The sequence below is a fragment of the Colobus angolensis genome, unplaced genomic scaffold (assembly GCF_000951035.1).
Source record: "Colobus angolensis palliatus isolate OR3802 unplaced genomic scaffold, Cang.pa_1.0 Scaffold390, whole genome shotgun sequence".
NCBI lineage: Eukaryota > Metazoa > Chordata > Mammalia > Primates > Cercopithecidae > Colobus > Colobus angolensis.
Genome location: NW_012117266.1, coordinates 86,204 through 106,082, shown reverse-complemented (window position 1 = coordinate 106,082; position 19,879 = coordinate 86,204). Strand labels below are relative to the sequence as shown.

Below are 19,879 nucleotides of genomic sequence, written 5' to 3'. Positions count from 1 at the left end.
CCTTACAGAGTCCTTGCAAATCTCTCATATGATAAGGACACAATTTCAATGATAGTATTTTATTTTCAATAACAAAGTACTAGTTAGAGAAGGCACATAAACCTTTATTTGGCTCATTGATGACTTTGGGTGCTCTAGAAATCACGCGAGGGACCCAGTAGGAAGGAAGGTAAAAGCATTTACGTGGCTTTAATAATAACTTCTAGCGATATGGCCTCTTGATTGTGAGAGTTTGAGAGGCCAGTCTCAAAACAGTTCACTGAGTGGTTAATTTATGGAGATTTTAAATGGGTGTGTATGATTTGGGATAAGATTTCCAGCAAATGCATCATATGCAAATTTAAAAAATACTTTATCTCAAATATCCAGTCACCTGAAAGATGATGTTACACTGAAACACTGCACAAAGACTCAAAAAGTCATCCTGGTTCTGCCTGTGACTGGTTTGAATAAAATTGTTTCATGAAATGTGGCAGCGTGGAAACAGTATTTCTTAAATGAACTATGTTAACATTTTAATATATGGTCTTAAATAGGATGATGCAGCTTTAAAGATAAGTAGTATCAATAGTCACTTAATAATTCTATTGCATTCCTAAAAATTATACGTTTGCGTTTTCCAAAAACCTTTTACTGAGGGACAAAGTCTTCCTATTGGAAAAGCAAGGATGTCACCTTACATTTTGGAGTCACCCTGTATTTGGACACATGTGATACCTTTACAAGGCACGCACAGTTCTAAAGTATTCTGTGCATTGTTTCATTTGGAGTGAAGGGAAAGTATACAATTCTTCTTCCCATTTGTGGGCGCATTGGATTGGGCAAGGTCAGTTTTTATCCCCGGTTTGAACACAGATCTTCCTTCTCAGCCAGCACCCAGCCCTAAGGCTATCGGTCATTTTGAATCTGTTGGACACTTTTTAGAGTTCACCTTTTTTTTTTTTCTGCATTTGGCTCCTTAATTCTTGCCATCCTGTAGTCCTGCCCTTCCTGTGACAACAGCCTGGCTGACATAACCCCTGCTCACCCCCGCACCTGTCCTTTCCCAGTTTGCAGTGAATGCCAGTGTTCGCCACCAGCCTGTTGGTCTTTCCCCCGCACCAGTTCTCTGCCCTCACCTTGACAGTCTCACATCCTTTCAAGACTTCAGCGTCCACCCGTGTTGAGGTTGAAAACCGGTAGCCTGCAGGCCATATCTTGCCTGCAAGGGTGGGGTTTATGGTTGTTTTAAATATGAGTTTGTTGCCAACATTTAAAAATTGAGATCAAATATGGACTTCTGGCTTCTTTTGGAGAATGAGGTGAGCTGGCAGTGCTGGGACCAAGCCGTGAGCAGCTGTCCCCGTTAAGTGGGGCACTGCTGTCCTGTTTGCCACAGCCAGTCCTAGCTACCGCTCCTTTTTGTTTTGGACATTGACGTAGTGTATCAGTTGCTGTTTTTGTTTGAACATGATTACGCCATTCAATTCCCTACAGTAGAGATAAGAGAAAAAAGAAACATTTCTCTTGCCTATCTCTCTATTCAAAAGTGAGAAAATAAAAACCAGACCAAGAATGGTATGTTTAAAAACAATGGAAGAGAACGTGTGTTTGTGTGTGTGTGTGTGTGTGTAAGAGTATTTTTACACAGTCTACATTCAAGGTGTGTCTGAGTTGGCAGGCTACAATTTAAGATGCCAGAGCTGATAATAATTGACCTAGATGGTTTTGATGTCCAAATATATCCTTTTGCCCACATAAATACTTCTGCTTCTGAAATCTCAAATGATCTCATTGGTAATCTGGACTCATTGGTATTTACTGAGCACCTGGAATGTGCAAAGGTATTGGGGTACAATGGGAAGCAGGGCAGACACGTTTCCTGCCTTCTGGGAGCTTACAGTCGCAGGTGCAGACACCATAGACACCTCACACTCAACATGACCCTGGGCTCATTTCTCCCTTCCATCTCCTCCCATCATCTCAGTGTCAATGCATGGCATCACCCAGTATCTGATTAGCAATCTTCATTCCATATGGAACTTAGTTCCCTTTAGCTCTGTAAAGTTGACATATTCTCGGGCATGAGACCAGGAATTAGGACACCAACATCTTTGGAGTCAATTATTGTGCCCATGATAATATCTACCTGCTAAATAGATTAACTCATCATCACCTGCCAGTTTGTCATGACCCTTGGGCTCCAAACATGGAGGTCATTGGACTCACCAATTAAGTTGGCTTTCACATGTTTTTTGTTTTTTTTTTTTTAATTGCTTCCCCAAATCTGATGTTGCTCCCAGCGTCACCAACCCAGGGCCACATTCATATGAAATATTTCCCTGGCCACTCAGGCTGCACCATCTTGAGTAATGTGTTCCTCTCTCCCCACACCCTGGTTCTGCTTAACTTCCAGGTTCCAGTTTAGGTCTTGCTTTTTCCAGAAGCTTTTCATGATCCCTTCTGTCCTCTTTGCTCTCTGTCGTCTCTGAAATTCTTCAGCTTTTATAGTCTACAGCAATTAATTATTAATATATCATGTCTTTAAAATATTTACTTGTTGATTGAGTTTTGGCAGAAAGCTTTACGGGTTGGTTAGAAGTGACTCTAAAAACAGTTCTTTGCCCGTCAGAAGCAAAATGTAATTCCATTATTTTGAATGCTTATCTGAAATGTTGTGTGGTTTTGTTTATTTCAGAGACTTGAAGATAGAGAATTTGCTACTAGATGAAGACAATAATATCAAGCTGATTGGTATGACTTTTTTTTTTTTTAAAAGCAAAATTATCTTTTAAGTGTTGTGTTGTCAGTTCTCAACTTTGAAAAATATCCATGGTCTATCTCTAATACCCAGACAATATTCTAGATTATCTTCTTTTACCTCCAAAATTTAATAATGGTTTTGAAAATGGATCATGTGTTTCCTTGTCTTATTCAAACTATAGCTTCTCCATAAATTCAGATGAATCTGACGTTTTGTAGAATTTATTTTTATTTGGATTAAGCGGAAAACTTCTTAAAAATAGTGAAAGATAGTTTGGCTCAGAAATGCTTCCCATAGCTTCATCATATCTCATTCCACTTCTCAGTAAATGCAGGGATGCCTAAAATAAGGGGGAATGCAATTGACCTTCTCTTTTTAATATAATCTTTATTCAGGCTCGTTGGTACAATGGGAGCTGTGCAAAGAAGTCCCCACAAAGGGGTAGTTAGAAATCTGAACCAATCAGAAGGAAGCTACAAGATGGAGCATCATAACTGGTTCATAATTCAGGGTCCATAGCAAATGTACTGCACGACTCATTTTCTAGACGAATTCAGGTGGTTCTATTGTTGTTATTGTCTCCCTCTGTGGTTGCTCTGGGCAGAATTCAGGGCATCATTTTTATATCCAGATACTAGATGGCACCATCTTTTATTCCTCTCTCTCTTTTCTTTTTCTCCCACCTGAAGTGCAAGTAATTTCTTTCACCTCAATGGCTTGAAAAGACTTTATAGGAAGGGAAAAGAAGAGGATCAATAGGACTTTGTGAATTTAACTTTTATGCCCAAGAAAGAACTTTTGTTTGACAAATGCTGAAAGTCATTATAAGATTCTCCAAAACACATCATTAAGATGACTTATTCGATATTTTGGGATTACAGTCAGCTCCCAATTCAGTACTGGGCAAGAGGCTGCACAGACTCTGGATAATTAAACACCACTGACAGGTGTTGATGGATACACTTACTATTAGAAAGTTACCCGTGAAGAGGAAACCAATTTTTCCCCAAAAGCATTTAGGAGAATCTATTCTTAGAAGATTCTTAGATAATTCAAATGATTTTCTTTTTCTTTTTCTTTTTCTTTTCTTTCTTTCTTTTTTTTTTTCCTGAGATGGAGTCTCCCTCTGTTGCCCAGGCTGGAGTGCAGTGGTGCAATCTCGGCTCACTGCAGCCTCTGCCTCCCGGGTTCAAGGGATTCTCCTGTCTCAGCCTCCCGAGTGGCTGGGATTACAGGCGCCCGCCACCACACCTGGCTGATTTTTGTATTTTTAGTAGAGATGGGGTTTCACCATGTTGGCTAGGCTAGTCTCAAACTCCTGACTTCAGGTGATCTGCCTGCCTTGGCCTCCCAAAGTGCAGGGATTACAGGCGTGAGCCACAAAGTGCAGGGATTACAGGCGTGAGCCACCGCGCCTGGCTGATTTTCTTTTTGTTACATTGTTTTACTGTTGCATTTCAGTTGTCTTGAGGGCCAAGTGCAGAAGCTGGAAAACAAGGCACTCCTGTTGAAATGCTTGCAGGAAGTCTCTCTGGTCCTCATTTCCAAGATCTGGAGGGTTAAACAAAGGGGCCTCCTGGTGTGGGGTAAGGAATGGAGGAAAGGAGTTTTTTGTTTTAGGTTCCCTGTAACTGTTCTTTGGGAAATGTGGAGGTGACGGTGATAACGTTGTCCTAACAGCACCAGAGACTGTAAGAGAACAGACTTTGTAACAGCGGTATTTATATGACAATAAAAGTTAGAATAGGCCAGGCGCAGTGGCTCACACCTGTAATCCCACTTTGGGAGGCCGAGGCAGGCGGATCACGAGGTCAGGAGTTCAAGACCAGTCTGACTAACATGTGAAGCCCCCATCTCTACTAAAAATGCAAAAATTAGCCTGGCATGGTGGTGGGCGCCTGTAATCCCAGCTATTCAGGAGGCTGAGGCAGGAGAATCAGTTGAATCTGGGAGGCAGAGGTTGCAATGAGCCAAGATCGTGACACTGCACTCCAGCCCATGTGACAGAGCGAGACTCCGTCTCAAAAAGACTGAGGCTGGTGAGTCGTGTAAGGTGCAGACGGAGTTTCCACATCTCAGGTGGGCATTGCCCATCCTGTTTCTTCCCTTCCCTCTTGCCCCTCTTGTCTCCTCTGTGCTTGGTGTCTCTGCTTTCTCGTTACGTGGTAGCCCTAGGTGACCATCGACAGAACTATCTTGTGGAAGAAGCGATGGTGAAATGCACAGACCTTTTTATTGGGTGGATGTTTGCTCAGGGGATTCTAGAAAAACCAGTCATTTCGCTGCTGCAATCAGTGGATCCTTTTATAAGGGGCTCACAGGTTGGTTGAATAACAGAACCTCTTAGAGGAGACCTGTCTGAGTCAAGTGAGGAAATCATACGCCTAAATGAGAGCCCGCCCCTTCCCCTCTTGCTGCACGTTCTGGTCACTCTTTGGGTGCTAGGAACCATTTTATTCAAATCCCACAGAGTCATCGCCTCTCTGCTGGCAATGTCTGGATGGGCACTACAAAGACATTTTAGGTCTTTGGAACAAAATTGGCCCCTTCAGAAAGCAGGATGTCCGCACCTGCTAGAAAGGAGGCAGTGACCATTGGATTTCCCTTTGTTAACGGTGCCCATTTAGTTGCCAGTTCTCTTCTGAGCAGTAGAAACTGAGGAACCCTACCTCTCACCTGCCCCAAGAGACCTTAGACCATCCCTGAGGGCTGGTGGGAACTGCATTTTGTTAAGAAAGAACCGCATTTCCGCATTTCCGCATTTCCGGAAGGCATGGAGGGAGAGATGAAGGCCCAGTGTCTGTGAGGTTTCTTGCCCCTGGGTTGGGCAATTTGGATCAAAGGTCTTCCAACTCCTGTCTTTTTTGTAACTTGAAAGCTCTTTGAACCTTCTTTTCTTCAAAGGCATTACCTACTTGTTTTTTTTCAAAGGTGATTATAGCTATTATGATTGCCTCTTAATAGTTTCTCTTTCTTTGAAAGAATTCGGTTTAAATAAATCTACTTAAGCCATGTTTCAAATTAACTAGAATTACCAGGAGTAAGATTTGATTTAATCAGAAGGTTTTTTTTCCCTTTTAAAAAAAGCAGTCTGATGTTTGGTAAGTTAAATCTTAAAAGGGAAGAGGGGCAACTTAGAACTGAATTTTGCACTTCAGTATTCCAAAGCAGGTTCACTTGGGCGTTTTGTGAGATTCATCCTGTAGCTCTCAGAAAATTGAGTGGTTGTTGGCTGATATATTTACCAAACCTAATTGAGACAGACCCATGTGACATTGCTGGGAGGTGGCCTTCTCTCAAGTTCCACAATTCCAATTATAGGCAGATGTGTACAGTTTTAATAATTACAATTATGAATGTGAAGCAAACTGGTTATTTCTCTACAAATGTATTTTAAATGAAACCCTTTCGGCTAGATCAACATAGGTTGCTTAACATGCAGATTCTATCTCTTCCACCTTCCAAATCCCCTGCTAAGTTATCTTCTTGAAACTGTGCTCAAGGTAAGGCCAGACTGTTCCCAAACTTGCCTGGGATGGTAGAGGGTGATCTGACCTCTTATCTCTCCCTCTGCCCTCTTTTGAGAATAAGTCCTTCTTTCTGGACCCCAGGTCTTGGAGAGGTGAGGAGGTGAACAAAACGAGGCAGCCCTTTGCTGTGAAGGGAACGCTGTTGAGATTAGGAACGGAGTCTTTTGCTTTGATCTCAGAAGTTTAGAGATAACAATTTCTAGGACTCTGATGAAACTGGGCCTCCTCAACTATTATTGTCTTTATTTGATGGTGCTGTCTCTTACAGTGGGTGCTCCTCACACGTTTGTGTGTTCATTAACATTCTTTTAGGTTCATTTTCAAACTGAAAGCAGTCAAACAACCCTCCAATTTAAAGCACAATATTATTTTTCTTCTCCCCCCCACTTTTCTTTTTGAGATGGAGTCTCGCTCTGTCTCCCAGGCTGGAGCGCAGTGGTGCAGTCTCGGCTCACTGCAACTTTTGCCTCCCGGGTTCAAGCAATTCTCCTGCCTCAGCCTCCCGAGTAGCTGGGACAACAGGTGTGCGCCTCCACACCTGGCTAATTTTGTATTTTTAGTAGAGACGGGGTTTCGCCATGTTGCCCAGGCTTGTTTCGAGCTATGGCCTCAGGTGATCTGCCCACCTTGGCCTCCCAAAGTGCTGGGATTACAGGCATGGGCCACTGCCCCTGGCAGATTTTTCTTCTTATAAAAATATTCACCCCCTTTTCTTCCTGCTTCAGTGATCCTGAGGGGTGGGGTCTGAGAACAGGGTTTCTCAGGTTCTTTTTAACTGATATCTCCTCCTAGTCTCCCACACCCATGACTCCTGAAGGACTTACCTTGGATGGGGTTTTTGGGGCCTATGGGTGCTGGCTGGGTCGATGGGAAAGGTGTAGGGGGAGGGTTGGGGAGGGAAGAGTAAGGGAGTCAAGGAGGCGAAGCGGAGGGAGGTTAAGAGAGAAAAATGGAATCATCAAAAAACAGAAGAAGAGTTCAGTGTTTGAACATGCAGCATGCCTGGTTGGTTTGTTTGCCATTCCCTCTTGTAGTTTGGGCTGAAGAGTTTGGGTGATATTTAGAGCCTTCAGGAGTTTTCTGAGCTCTGCTTAGATGGCATCCTCTTTAGAAAAGCTTAACGCAGTGACTTTTGAAACACATTTTGGCTGTGACATCTTGATCCATGGTGTGCGATTAACTGCACGGACTGGACTGTATTTCTCCTCCCCTGAGATTTCCTACAGCGTTCCTAATGGTCATGTGCCTTGCGGGTGGAGACACGTTTGAGTGAGGTGAAAAGACATTCGTGAAACTAGACATAAATACTGCCGATTGAGAAAGTGCGAGAGTGTTGTTCAAGGCTGGAAGCCTGTCTCTGCCTGAGCCCTGCAGCCTGAGTCTTCTCTTTGGGGGGGATGGACCATAATATTTACATTGAAGTTCAAAGGATGAGCTGTGATCTTAATTCTGAGATCAACAAAGATTAAGGAAAGATTCAGATGAGGGCATAAGAGTAACAACTCTCTAATTACCTGTCAGTTTCAGTGTCTTTAAGATCAAAAGGTAAACATGGCGCAGAAGGCATAATAGACCCAAAGTCACTCGATGCACTGGGCTTTCTCCCCCCTTTTCCTGGGTATGTTAATTATCGAGGAACAAAGCAGTGCCATGAGGTTGCTTAGTCTAGTTTGCATTGCCATCTTTCTTTTTTTTTTTTTTTTTTTTTGAGACAGAGTCTCGCTCTGCCGCCCAGGCTGGAGTGCAGTGGCTGGATCTCAGCTCACTGCAAGCTCTGCCTCCTGGGTTTACACCATTCTCCTGCCTCAGCCTCCCGAGTAGCTGGGACTATAGGCGCCTGCCACCGCACCCGGCTAATTTTTTTTGTAGTTTTAGTAGAGACAGGGTTTCACCGTGTTAGCCAGGATGGTCTCGATCTCCTGACCTCGTGAGCCGCCCGTCTCGGCCTCCCAAAGTGCTGGGATTACAGGCTTGAGCCACCGCGCCCGGCCAACATTGCCATCTTTCTGGTGCTACTTTTCCAGCCAACATTCAGGGTTGTCTAAACTACTGGGTGTATTTTCCCCCTCTTCAAGTCACTATATGTGCTGCATATCTTTGGGGAAATTTTTAAAAGACTTTCATGAAATGAAAACATTCAGCTGAAAAAGTCAACTGTAAGTGGCTGGATTGCATGTCACTGAGGGTGACACAGGCAGCCAGAGAGAATCAGTCTTCCTTCATCTTTTCCCTACTTGGCAGCTTGGAAGCTAACTCCATTCCCCTCTGCCTGGTCTTTCTTCCTGCCTTCATCCTAGAAAGCGAATTCTCTCTTTTTTTCCTGGATGACTCATTTACAAGATTGGATGGAAATAGGTTTTAGTTCAGTATACTGTTTGCTCTAACTGGCTTTAACAGCGAGGCCTGATGTAAAATGTAAAATGCTCTCAGCTAAGCCAGGGAACCGCCACTGACATTCTTTTGTCTTGAGTCTCAAATCCAGACGTTATGGTTTGCAGCTGCTATGATTTTCTTTAGGATGCTAAATGATGTGTTAGCCTGAGAGAATGTTTCCTTTCCTGCTACCCTTTTTGTTTTTCCTTTTTTTTCTCCCTCTTCATTTCCGCAGTTTTCTAATTCGGAGCTTGTTTTGTTCACCTCTCTTTGCAGACTTTGGTTTGAGCAACTGCGCAGGGATCCTGGGTTACTCGGATCCGTTCAGCACACAGTGTGGCAGCCCTGCCTACGCCGCACCTGAACTGCTTGCCAGGAAGAAATACGGCCCCAAAATCGATGTCTGGTCCATGTGAGTTATCAGGCTTCTGAAAGTCGATGTTCCTCCTGCTGTCTCCACCGTGCCTTTCTTATGAAATCATGCTTGAGTATTGGATGGCAGGCACAGGTGACAGGCCCAGGAGTACATTGTCAGGGATTCTTTGGGGCCTGGCTTTCCAGCTCTGTTCCTTCTGTTTTGTTCTGCACAAACCGTCAGAATGGCCTTTACCAAAATTCACTGCGGTGCTGAGGAGGCAAGAAAACCACGTCCTGCCCTCACAGAGCTCACATTCTGGCTTTACGACTCATTGATGCCCCTTCCTCTGGCCCTTGGTTTCCCATCACCCTCTGTGTGAAGCTCCATCCTGCTGCCCGGCCCGTGCTCCTTGCGGGACTTGCTCGCCCATCTCTCCTGCCCCCTGCCCTGCTCGCAGTTCTTCAGACACATCGGCCTCCCTTTAGTCTCTCCCACCTTTGGGCTTGTTTTTTTTTTTGAGACAGAGTCTTGCTCTGTCGCCCAGGCTAGAGTGCAGTCGTGTGATCTCAGCTCACTGCAACCTCCCCTTCCCAGGTTCAAGCGATTCCTCTGCCTCAGTCTCCCAAGTAGCTGAGATTACAGGCATGCGCCCCCATGCCCAGCTAATTTTTGTATTTTTAGTGGAGATGAAGTTTCACCATGTTGGCCAAGGCTGGTCTCGAACTCCTGACCTCAGGTGATCCACCTGCCTCGGCCTCCCAAAGTGCTGGGATTACAGGCGTGAGCCACGTGCCCGGCCATGCACTTGTGATGCCTGGGATGCCCTTTCCCAGCTCTTTGGATGGCCTGCGCATTCCACATCCCCGTCTCAAGCCAATGGCGCCACTGCCGAGAGAGTCCCCCAGACTCTCTCCTCACCCTTTTAATTTCCTCCTCGGCACCTCTCAAAGCCTGTCCTTTTCCTGTTTTAAATCCATTCCCCTCCTGTCTCCCCAGCCAGCAAGGACTCTGCACGAGGGGAGGGAATTGATTGGTCTGGTTCACCATTTTGTTCCCAGGGTCTGGTAGAGGAAGGGCCACCAGGGGTAAGCACAATGAGTATTTGAAGGTGAATCTTCAGTTGCACCAAAGGTAGAGCCTGGGTCCCCCACGGTCCCAGTGAGTCACCCCCTCCACCATCCCTTGTCAGTGACGGTCCAGGGTCAGTTCAGAGTCTTGGATTCTGGGGGTAGGACTCAATCCTTTGCCACAGGGAAATGGGCTCTAGACAGAGTGAGGTTCTGATTAAGATGCAGACGAGAAAGGCTCGTTTGCATGAAGGGTGTGTTGATCCGGAGTATTTCTGGAATTCCCCTGCCTCTCTTCATATTCACTGTAACCCCCTTGTCCAGGTTGGCAGAGAAGCTAATGCTTGCTTAGTGCTTGATGTGTGCTAGACACTGTGTCACTTAGTTTCACAATGACCCAGTGCAATCGTTACTCTCTATTACCCTCTTTTATGGAAGAAGGAACCCATCATAAGAGAAATAAATAAAATCGCCCAAGGTCATAGAGCTGCTAAGTGGTGGAGTGGAATTTGAACCAGGCAGTGTCCTTTCAGGGTGTCAAGATACAGCCCCAGCTCTCCAATGTGGTGTGCGTGCGGGGGCCCTTGCTTGCCCTGTGGCCTCATTGAAGGCATGCCCCCCCCCCGCTCCCGTTCTCTCCCCACCCATTCTCTGGCTAACCCCGCATTGTTTCCTGTTCCCAGAACACAGCCTGCGCTTGCTACATTCCAGCCCTTACATGCACCATTCCTTCGGCCTGGAACCCTCTTCTTTTCCCTCTTGAGTTGTTGGGTGCCGGTTCCTCTGGGCAGCCCTCTGTGTCTCCAGCCAGCTGGCTTTGAGGCCCTCCCATGTCCGCTCCATCCCCCAGCTCTCTGTGTTCCTGGGCCTCACCGTGAGGTCTTTGTCCACCTGCTGGAGCCCTCTGGGCTGTAGCGGAGGGGCAGGGACCGCTTGGCTTGCTCCCAGAATATCCTCAGCACCTGGTGGAACCTGGAGGAAGGGAGGGAGGGAAAAAAGAAGGTGGGAAGGAGGAGAGAGGAAGGAGAAAGGAAAGAAGGAAAGGAGGAAGGGAGGGAGGAAGGAAGAGAAAAGGGAAAGAGGGACAGAGGAGGAAGCAGCAGGTGTTTCATCCAGGGAAACAGAAGCTGGCAGGTCAGGGCTGAAGCTGGCCGAGAAAGCAAACGGAATATGGGTCAGCTCCAGGCTCTAGAAGTGAGAGGAGCTCAGGATGTTCCGCTTGGAGATTGAGAAGAAACAGAGACCAGAACAAGATGTGGAGACAGAGGGAATTCCTGGAACTTTCCCAGAAGGGGCCGACTCTTCTGGAACCCTGGCTAAGAGGACCTGCTTGTCAGCGAGGAGGTGAAACAGGTCAGGAATCAGCTTCTGCTCCTGAGCAGGCTGGGTGCCCTGGTTAGTCACCCCTGATCCTCAGGACAGTCCTGTGAGGCACATCTCTTGCCCCCAGTTTGCACAGATAGAAGAGAGTGGTGAGTGCTGCCTAGAGGCACACCTGAGCCCGAATGTAGTGGAGCCACACGTTGCTGAAGCCTGGGCTCCCAGTTACTTCGCAGGTGTGGTCTGGTGTGCAGGCTGCATATGAGGTGTGTGTGGTGTGCTGATGACGGGCCCAGGTGGGCTGGGGTCATGTAGAGCTAGTGGAGTGGAGCAAGGAGCAGCAGAGGATGCCTTCTCTTCTAGGGCATTGCTAGTCATAGACTTCCCTTCTGAGAAGGCCTCTGAATCTCCCTCAACACAGCCCCTCCCGGCAGCTAATACCAGTGGATCAGAGTTGTATATGGGAGGAAATCCATTATGGATTTCTTCCAACCCTTAAGAACTCTCACAGGTGTCTGGCACAGTCTTCCCTTGATAAATATGTATTTAGTGGATGAATATGAATATGTGGGTCTATAACCACTTTCTTAACAGCTAGAGAACTCATTCATGCTAAATGGGAAGCTATGAGAGGAAGAATTTGCGTGCGCGCGCACACACACACACACACACACACACATGCACAAAAGGCTGTGGGAGCCTGAAAGACCAAGAGGTCCCCTGTCTTAGTCTGTCTTTTGTTGCTGCGAAGGAATACCTGAGGCTGGGTCATTCATAAGGAAAAGAGCTGTATTTGGCTCATGGTTCTGCAGGCTGTACAAGAAGCGTGGTGGCAGCATCTGCTTCTGGTGAGGCCTCAGGCCGCTTCCACTCATGGTGGAAGGTGCAGGGGACCAGTGTGTGCAGAGATCACATGGTGGGAGAGGAAGCAATAGAGAGGGGAGGTGCCAGGCTCTTTGTAATGATCAGCATGTATTGACTCATCCTATCCGCCTAACAACCCTTCAAGGTAGTGCTGTGTTACTCCCAATTTAAAGGTGTGGAAACTGAGGCATGAAGAGCCTCAGCCACTTGCCCATATGATAGACCAGCGTGTGACAGAGCCAGGATTTGACCTATGTGGTTTGCCTCTAGGCCTCTGAGTCACCACCCTCTGCTGCTTCTATTATGTTGTTACTTCCCCTGGTGGGGTTTACATGCTAGAGGGACAAACAGCCAGTGTTTTAAAACGCTATAAACTGAGTGCGGTAACGTCTGTGGAGGAAGTGAGAGGGATTCAGGGAAGAAGATGGAGTAGCCTCTTGAGGAGAAGACTTCAAAGCCAGATCCTAAAGATGAGAAGGAACCAGCCATGGGAAGAGGAAGGTGTCAGGGAAGAAGGCCAGGAAAGATAGAAAGTAAACTGGTGAGAAACAAAACAGATTTTTTTGTTATGGCAGCCCTAGAACACATGGCTGCACAGCTGGGTTAAGTCAGGAAGGCATCTGTAGGCAAGTTTGATCTGTTCCTGAAAGATGAGTGGAGTTGGCCAGGTGGAGAACGGGCAGGGAAACGTTCCAGGCAGAGGGAACAGCATATGCAAAAGGCTGGTAGGTGTGACACATCTCATTTCTCTTCCTCTTAATTTTGGCAAAAACATAAAACTTCAGTACCTTTTAAGAGATAATTTTCTACTGCTTTGAAGTGTTGTGTCTGAGATTCGGGTTAGGGTTCTGTTTGGTGCCCATGACTTTGCTGGCAGAAGTGGAGATGGAAAACCCAAAGTGAATTTAATGTAGAAGGCTGTTTAAAATGAGAGTGAAAATGGAACCGATTTTCTCACTGGGTTAGACACTGTTACTATAAAATGGCTTCTCTCTTTATGGCTCTGAAACAAAAACAGAATGAAGAGTTCACTTCCATAAAAGCAAACTCCCCTCCCTGGAGGCTTTGGACCTGATGGATGGCAGGGACTTTATCCACAACTTCTGAGATTGATTTAGGAAGAAAATCAGCCTGTCATTGAAAGAAATCTTGGGGAAGAAAGCGCTTCCATACTAATAGGGCCCCCAGCACCTTCCTCCAGTGAAGCCATAATTAACAATGGAAATGGAAATTGTGCACTTTTTTGGGGGTTTTCCATTATTTTCAATGGTTGTTATTTTCAAGACCATAAAAAATAGCTGTAAAGTAATTCACTTCTTTCCTTTACCCCGGATTTTATATATATATATATATTGATGTGTGTGTCTCCAATGAACTTTGAGGTGTCAGACACAAAAACCAAAAATATTCATTCTGGTGCATTGAACTTTTATTACTGTGAATTGACTTTTCCTCTGAGTGACATACATGCTAATTTAAAACAACTTTAATGCAGATGTACTTTTTAATTGAAAAGAATTCAAGATTAACTTTATCTTCAGAATATTACAATTCTCACGTGCAACCTTCAGTGAATCCCTACTGGTAAGGAAAACAGAAATGGAGAGTTCTATCCTGAGAAGATTGAGAACGCAGTGTTTTTGGGCTAAAGCTGTCCTTTGCTCTCATGGGGGCCGCTGGGATGGATGGGTGAAGTACTTGTGTGAGGGCCTGGTGCCTCCTGGAGAGTCACGTACAACACACTCAGTCCACCTTCTTAGCTCATTGAATCTGTTTTCACTTAGTGGAAAAAAAAAATCCCTGTCTCCAGGGCTGTACCTTTGGGTAGACAACTTGGCCAAGAGGCACCATGTCTCCAAATAACTCTCCTGTCTCCAAATAGAACTGGGTGCTCAGGAGGGAGAGTGAGAGAATTTGTTCTAGGCCTCAGACTCAGTGTTTTGTAAGTACTACCAGATATCATCAGCTACTGGCAGGGGCCAAATATGGAAGGATGGTGTTAGTGTTTTCTCTCTGTTGAGACCCTCTCAAAATGAAGGCTAGCAGGAGGAGGTAGGAAGAGGAAAGCTGTGACTCCTTTGGGGAACCTTAGGGCTTTTGGCTTTTAAGAGAGGTTTCCCTTAGCTTCTGAGATTATTCAGTTATAAAGTATGAGATTTTTTTTTCCTTTGTAGCTAGCGTACATATTTAACATAGAAGAAAGGAACAAAGGAAAGGAAGAGAAACAACCATCTTGAAATCCACAAGAAAATAATTTCTTGCTAAACATAGACCATTTAATGGAACAGTGGTGAAATTTGAGATTTTCCCAATGGATGAATTGATTCCTAGTCTACTTACAAGACCTTAAATTGGAAGTTGTATTATTAAAAGTTGATAGTGAAAGATGGAAAGATATTGCTTTCAGGTGACAAGTTATTTTTAATTTTTCCAAGGCAATTCCTTTCTTGGAAAGCCACACAGAAGTAAGGTGCATCTCCCGAAGGTCCTTTTGACTGCACTCTGTGTAAACTGGGCAGTTTCTGAGGTTCCTGTTCACATGCCCCTTAAGAACAAGTAACCAGACCCTCCCTCCACCTGCTGGGATAGCTCTGTCCATTGCGTTGTCCCCTGCATCTTGTTAAAATTGCCAGCGACTTCTCCAGGGAGCAGTGACTCCATGTCTTTCCTCTTTGGGATGGCAGGTGATACCACAGCTTTTCCTCCAGGGAATATTTTTTTGTGTATCAGACTAAATATCAGGATGGCCATTTGGCTTTTGACTTAATTCCAAAGCTTCCCCGTTTGTATTTCACAAGTAAGGGCCCTGTTCCTCTTCTTTCAGCTGCCCCCACATTGTCTGCCTTCTTTCTCTTGTGAGATCCGAGTATTCCACGCTGCCTAGTATCTTTGGGTTTTCTTCCAGCCTGCGATAGCTCACCCTTATTTCATTCTGCTGGAAACCCCCGGTCATATTTGATTGTTGCCCTCTCTTGTCCCAGTCTCTCATCCCTCTCATTTGTTAAGACTGTCTTTGATTCTTGGGAATCCCATGTCTGCCACAGAGAATCCAGAAAGCCCCTAGGCCATGTTTCAAAAGACCCATCAGGAAATTCTGAACATGTTCTGAAACTCCTACTAATTCTATGGGATTACAGAGGTTTATAAACTGCATTCCACATTTTTCCCTTGGTATCCTCACATACTTCTGAAATGTCAGAGGGACTAGGTTTCTCTTTATCCAGATATTAAACATGTATGGAAACTCTGGGGGAAAGGAATTAAGATGATCAATCTGGTTTCCCTGTTGAAATCTCCTAGCTAGGACTGTATGACTGTTCACGTAGGTTTCCATCCTTTTTTTTTTTTTTTTTTTTTGAGATGGAGTTTTGCTTTTGTTGCCCAGGCAATGACGCAATCTCTGCTCACCGCAACCTCCGCCTCCTGGGTTCAAGAGATTCTCCTGCCTCAGCCTTCTGAGTAGCTAGGATTACAGGCATGCGCCACTAAGCCCAACTCATTTTATATTTTTAGTAGAGATGGGGTTTCTCCATGTTGAGGCTGGTCTTGAACTCCTGACCTCTGGTGATCAGCCTGCCTCAGCCTCCCAAAGTGCTGGGATTACAGGCATGAGCCACTGCGCCTGGCCAGGTTTCCATTCTTATTTGGCAATACAGTACAAATAAAATTGTAGCTTTTTCCCTCTTATTTTAAGGAATGTTTTTTGTTGAAACAATAGATCACAATTTATCAAGCTTAATTTCTTCCAACTACAGAATTCAGTTCTTTCTGTGGCTTAGTTGATGTGACCCTCATGCAGTCTGAAGGTAGGTGCTATTATTATCCATGTCTTATGGATGAGAGACCCTAGGATGAGAGAGGTAGGTCCTCTTTAAGGATTTGTGGCAGCTGCTTCTTCTTCTTTTTTTATTTTTTATTTTCCCATCGATGATAAACTCCTCCAAGAGAAATGGAATTCTGGAATCAGTTTATAAAGTCATCAATTAAAGTTACTATTAAAACCACTTGCTCAACCCTGGCCAGACCTGCCACCTGGATGGCTCTGGCTCCATCTTGAAGACAAGCATCTCTTAATCTTATCTGTGGTCCCAGCCAGATGACGGAGAGAAGCAAAGACCAGTGTAATATGCAGTGACTTGAGGAGACTTTTGGCATCTGTTGAAGCCAGTCGGTGACAAGGAGGCAAGCAGTTTGGTGGCTCAGGTCTCCAAGAAAGAAACATTCATAAAGGCTTTACAGTTGCTCCTCTGGCCTCATATGCTCTCCAAACCCCTTTAGTGGGATTCCCCTCCCGTTATCATGATGTCCTACCTCCTAGAGGCGTCTGCACTATACGACACCCCCACCTGGGACAGGAAGCTAGGTGCGCCCTAAAGATTAAAGGGAATAGAAAAGGTCATAGAGCAGTGTTCCGCAAACTTGAGTATTATACACTGTCTTTTTAAAGGAAGAACATTCTTCATAACTGTGTGTGTTGACGTGAGTTATTTTTCTTTAAATGTTATTTATAAGTACATGAGCCCCAAATTAAACTTCTTTTATTTATGGCCCTATACAACTGAAAAACCAAAGCTCATTTACAGGTTAAATATAACCGAAAGTAAAAGAACCCCAGAATATTCAAATGAGCAACATTAATGCAATGGCTAATGTTTTGTGGGAAGGGAACGGCTGCGCACAGCATGAGTGCAGTTCTCACTGCTGGGCACAGGTTCTTCGAGATTGTCAGGCCCATCTTGTGATGCCTCAACTCCCCTAAAACTTTTCATTCTTCCAGGGGCTTTCCAGTTTTTTGAGTACGCATCAGAAGCACCTGGAGGGCTTGCAAAAACACCGCAGAGTTTCTGATTCCAGAGATGTGCAGTGGCGCCCAGGAATGTGCATTTTCTTTGCTTTTTTTTTTTTTTTTTTAAGAGTCGGGGTCTTGCTCTGTCACCTAAGCTGGAGTGCAGTGGCACACTTACATCTCCCTGCAGCCCCAACCTCCTGGGCTCAAGTGATCCTCCCACCTCAGCCCCCGAAGTAGCTGGGACTTTGCCACCATGCCTGGCTAATTTTGGTATTTTTTGTAGACATGGGATCTCACCATGTTGCTCAGGCTGATCTCCAACTCCTGAGCTCAAGAGAGCCGACCGCCTCAGCCTCCCAAATTGCTGGAATTACAAGTTTGAGCCATTGCGCCTGGCTGAATGTGCATTTTCAACAAGTTCTCAGGTGGTACTGATGCCACTGATCTGAGGACAAACGACACACTATTCCAGTCACCAGGAGACTTTCTTTTCCACTGATGGAAGCACAGATGCATCACTGACACTTTTAAGTCCAGCTCTGCTTCCTTCTCATTAGGCTATGATAATAAAAGTGAATTTTTTTTTTTTTTTTTTGCAAAAATAGTTCATTGGTAAAGAAATACCAAAGCAGGCACTGAAATTGGGTGTGTGTGGTGGACGGTGTTCTTAGTTATATGGTGGTCATCCATTGCCCCGGTTATGCTTTGTGAAATGTTTTAGTCTGTTGCCAAGAAGAAAATAAAAATTAGAACTGCCGCACCCTTGAGGATGTGTCTGTGTACCTCAGTTTGAGAAATCCTGCATGGGTTAGGCATTATGAAGCTCTTGCTGCAGAAAAAAATGATACTGTGTAGGCAGCAGGCTCTTTAGCTTTAGGTATGAATATTAGAGCGAGATTAGGCACTCAGAGGTGGTGAGCAGGGACAGAATCTTGGTTTTGTTTTTTCTTCCTCTTAACTCAGTTCACTCCAACTCTGTTGAAATATGAGGTCTTTGCTCTGTAGCATGGAAACATTAAAGCTCATTAACTGCATGAACCCGCTGGTGTGTATTCAGGGCAGAGGACTGGGTTGTTGAGGAGACTCCCAACCGTGTCAAATAAAGCACAGGCAAAAGGCCTGAGGTCCCGAACTGGGGAAGACCGAGAAGGGTGGGAAGATCCTGGTTCCAGTTTTCAAAGATGTGAAGTGCTGACCATGGAAGAGAAACTGGTCTTGTTCCACAACCAATGAACAGAAGATGTAGATGTTGGCTTAGTCTTGGAAAGCTTTATTTTTGCGTAGAATTGCCCTGGATGGAACAGGCTGGCTCAGAAGCATTGGGAACAGCTTGTCTTGGAGGTTGTTCAGTGGTCCTCAGCAACAGCTTTGTGGGATGTGCCAGAAGGTTTCTATCCATAAAAGCCATGTGTCCAAGTCCTCTTTGTATGCAAAACTCTACAATTTTGTGACCCTTTTAGCATTCCCTCTTACCAATCTCCAATAATTTTTCAAAGCAAGAATGTTGAGCTCTACCTCAGACATACTCAAAGTGCAGCATTGCATAGTATGTTCTCAAATATATCACTAGCCCTGATACTCCTTCTCTGCACCCCTAACCTGTCTCTCCTCCTCAGCCTCCTCAGTACCATTCTGTTACCACCATTGGTCCTGCATTCTGAGTTTGCCACCTGGCACGTGCCCTTCAAATGTCTCCACTGCGTCTTTGCTTTTCCCTTTCTGTTGTGTGCCATCATTCCCATTCTGATTTTAACAGCAACCTGCTGATTTCCTGCCACAGTTTCCTACTTTCCATTTTGAGCCCCTTTAATCCACTTATATAACAACTACTCCCCAAATTATTTGGCCATACCACTTGTATCTGCCTAACCGCTATTCCTCCCCCGGGGGACATGTTCCACTAAACACACACAGGGAAATGCTGCTCAAATAGCTCTGTGTGTGCCTTGTTCATTCTTGTTTCCATTTCTTTGTTTATGCCGTTTTTATCTCTCCAGCCACACAACCAGCCAGCCAAAGATACATGAGCTCACACACATGCAGTCACTACCTGCGCAGCGTTGCCTCTTTATGTACCTGTTTCTAAGTTCTCTTTCTCCTGTCATTGAACTCCTCTTGTGGTCAAAAGTGGTGCAATTCAGCATTTCTTAATCCTTTTGCACTGATCACCCCCTGAAAGGACTATGCTCATTTATTTGTTCACACGTTGCTTGCCTGTCTTCTTCCTCACTCAAACCCCAAGAGGGCAGGTCTTTCTCTGGTCCCCAGTACCGAGCACCTATAGTCTTGCCTGGGGCAGAGAGCCATCCAGCAAGTATTTGTGGAATGACTGTTTACGCATCTGTCCCCCTAACTCCACTGTGAGTGGGAACCAGGTCTTAGTATAGGTCTGAAATTAGCAAATGATTTCTAGCGGGAGCTGTGGGCTCCAGCACCTGTCATTATCTGAAATGCCATAATTCAGAGGGGGTCGCCTTGGAATTGGGCCTCGAGGGTCTTAATTTCAATCAGTCTCATTGGATTTGTTTTGACTGGAAATCTTAGTGCCTGTTTTTAAAGTATATATTCCCTTGGGCGCTCTTGAACACTTGAGACCTCTTGGTAGGCAGACATTTCATCTCTATCAGGAAATCTCATCAAAACGATGTTAGATTTGCACATCAGGAAAATAAAAATCCCCTAAGAAGATGTTTCTGTTCTCAGATTGGCTTTGGATAGGGGCAGTTAAGCTTATTCAGAAGGTATTTCAACCACATCTGAGATGTTGGGTTGGGGCCAGGTGGCAGAATCTCACAATGAACAATACAAAAAATCAGGGCAGGAAGGAAGGGGACC

At 45.1% G+C, this 19,879-nt stretch overlaps 1 protein-coding gene across 1 annotated transcript in view; it reads left to right on the top strand.

Annotated features, from left to right (window-relative positions):
• Window positions 1-19,879, top strand: part of HUNK (hormonally up-regulated Neu-associated kinase) — a 132,973-nt gene that overhangs the window by 71,710 nt on the left and 41,384 nt on the right. The window contains exons 6-7 of the mRNA XM_011954992.1: window positions 2,678-2,733; window positions 8,923-9,058. Coding sequence (XP_011810382.1) covers window positions 2,678-2,733; window positions 8,923-9,058 — 192 coding nt within the window. The remainder of the gene's footprint in view (window positions 1-2,677; window positions 2,734-8,922; window positions 9,059-19,879) is intronic.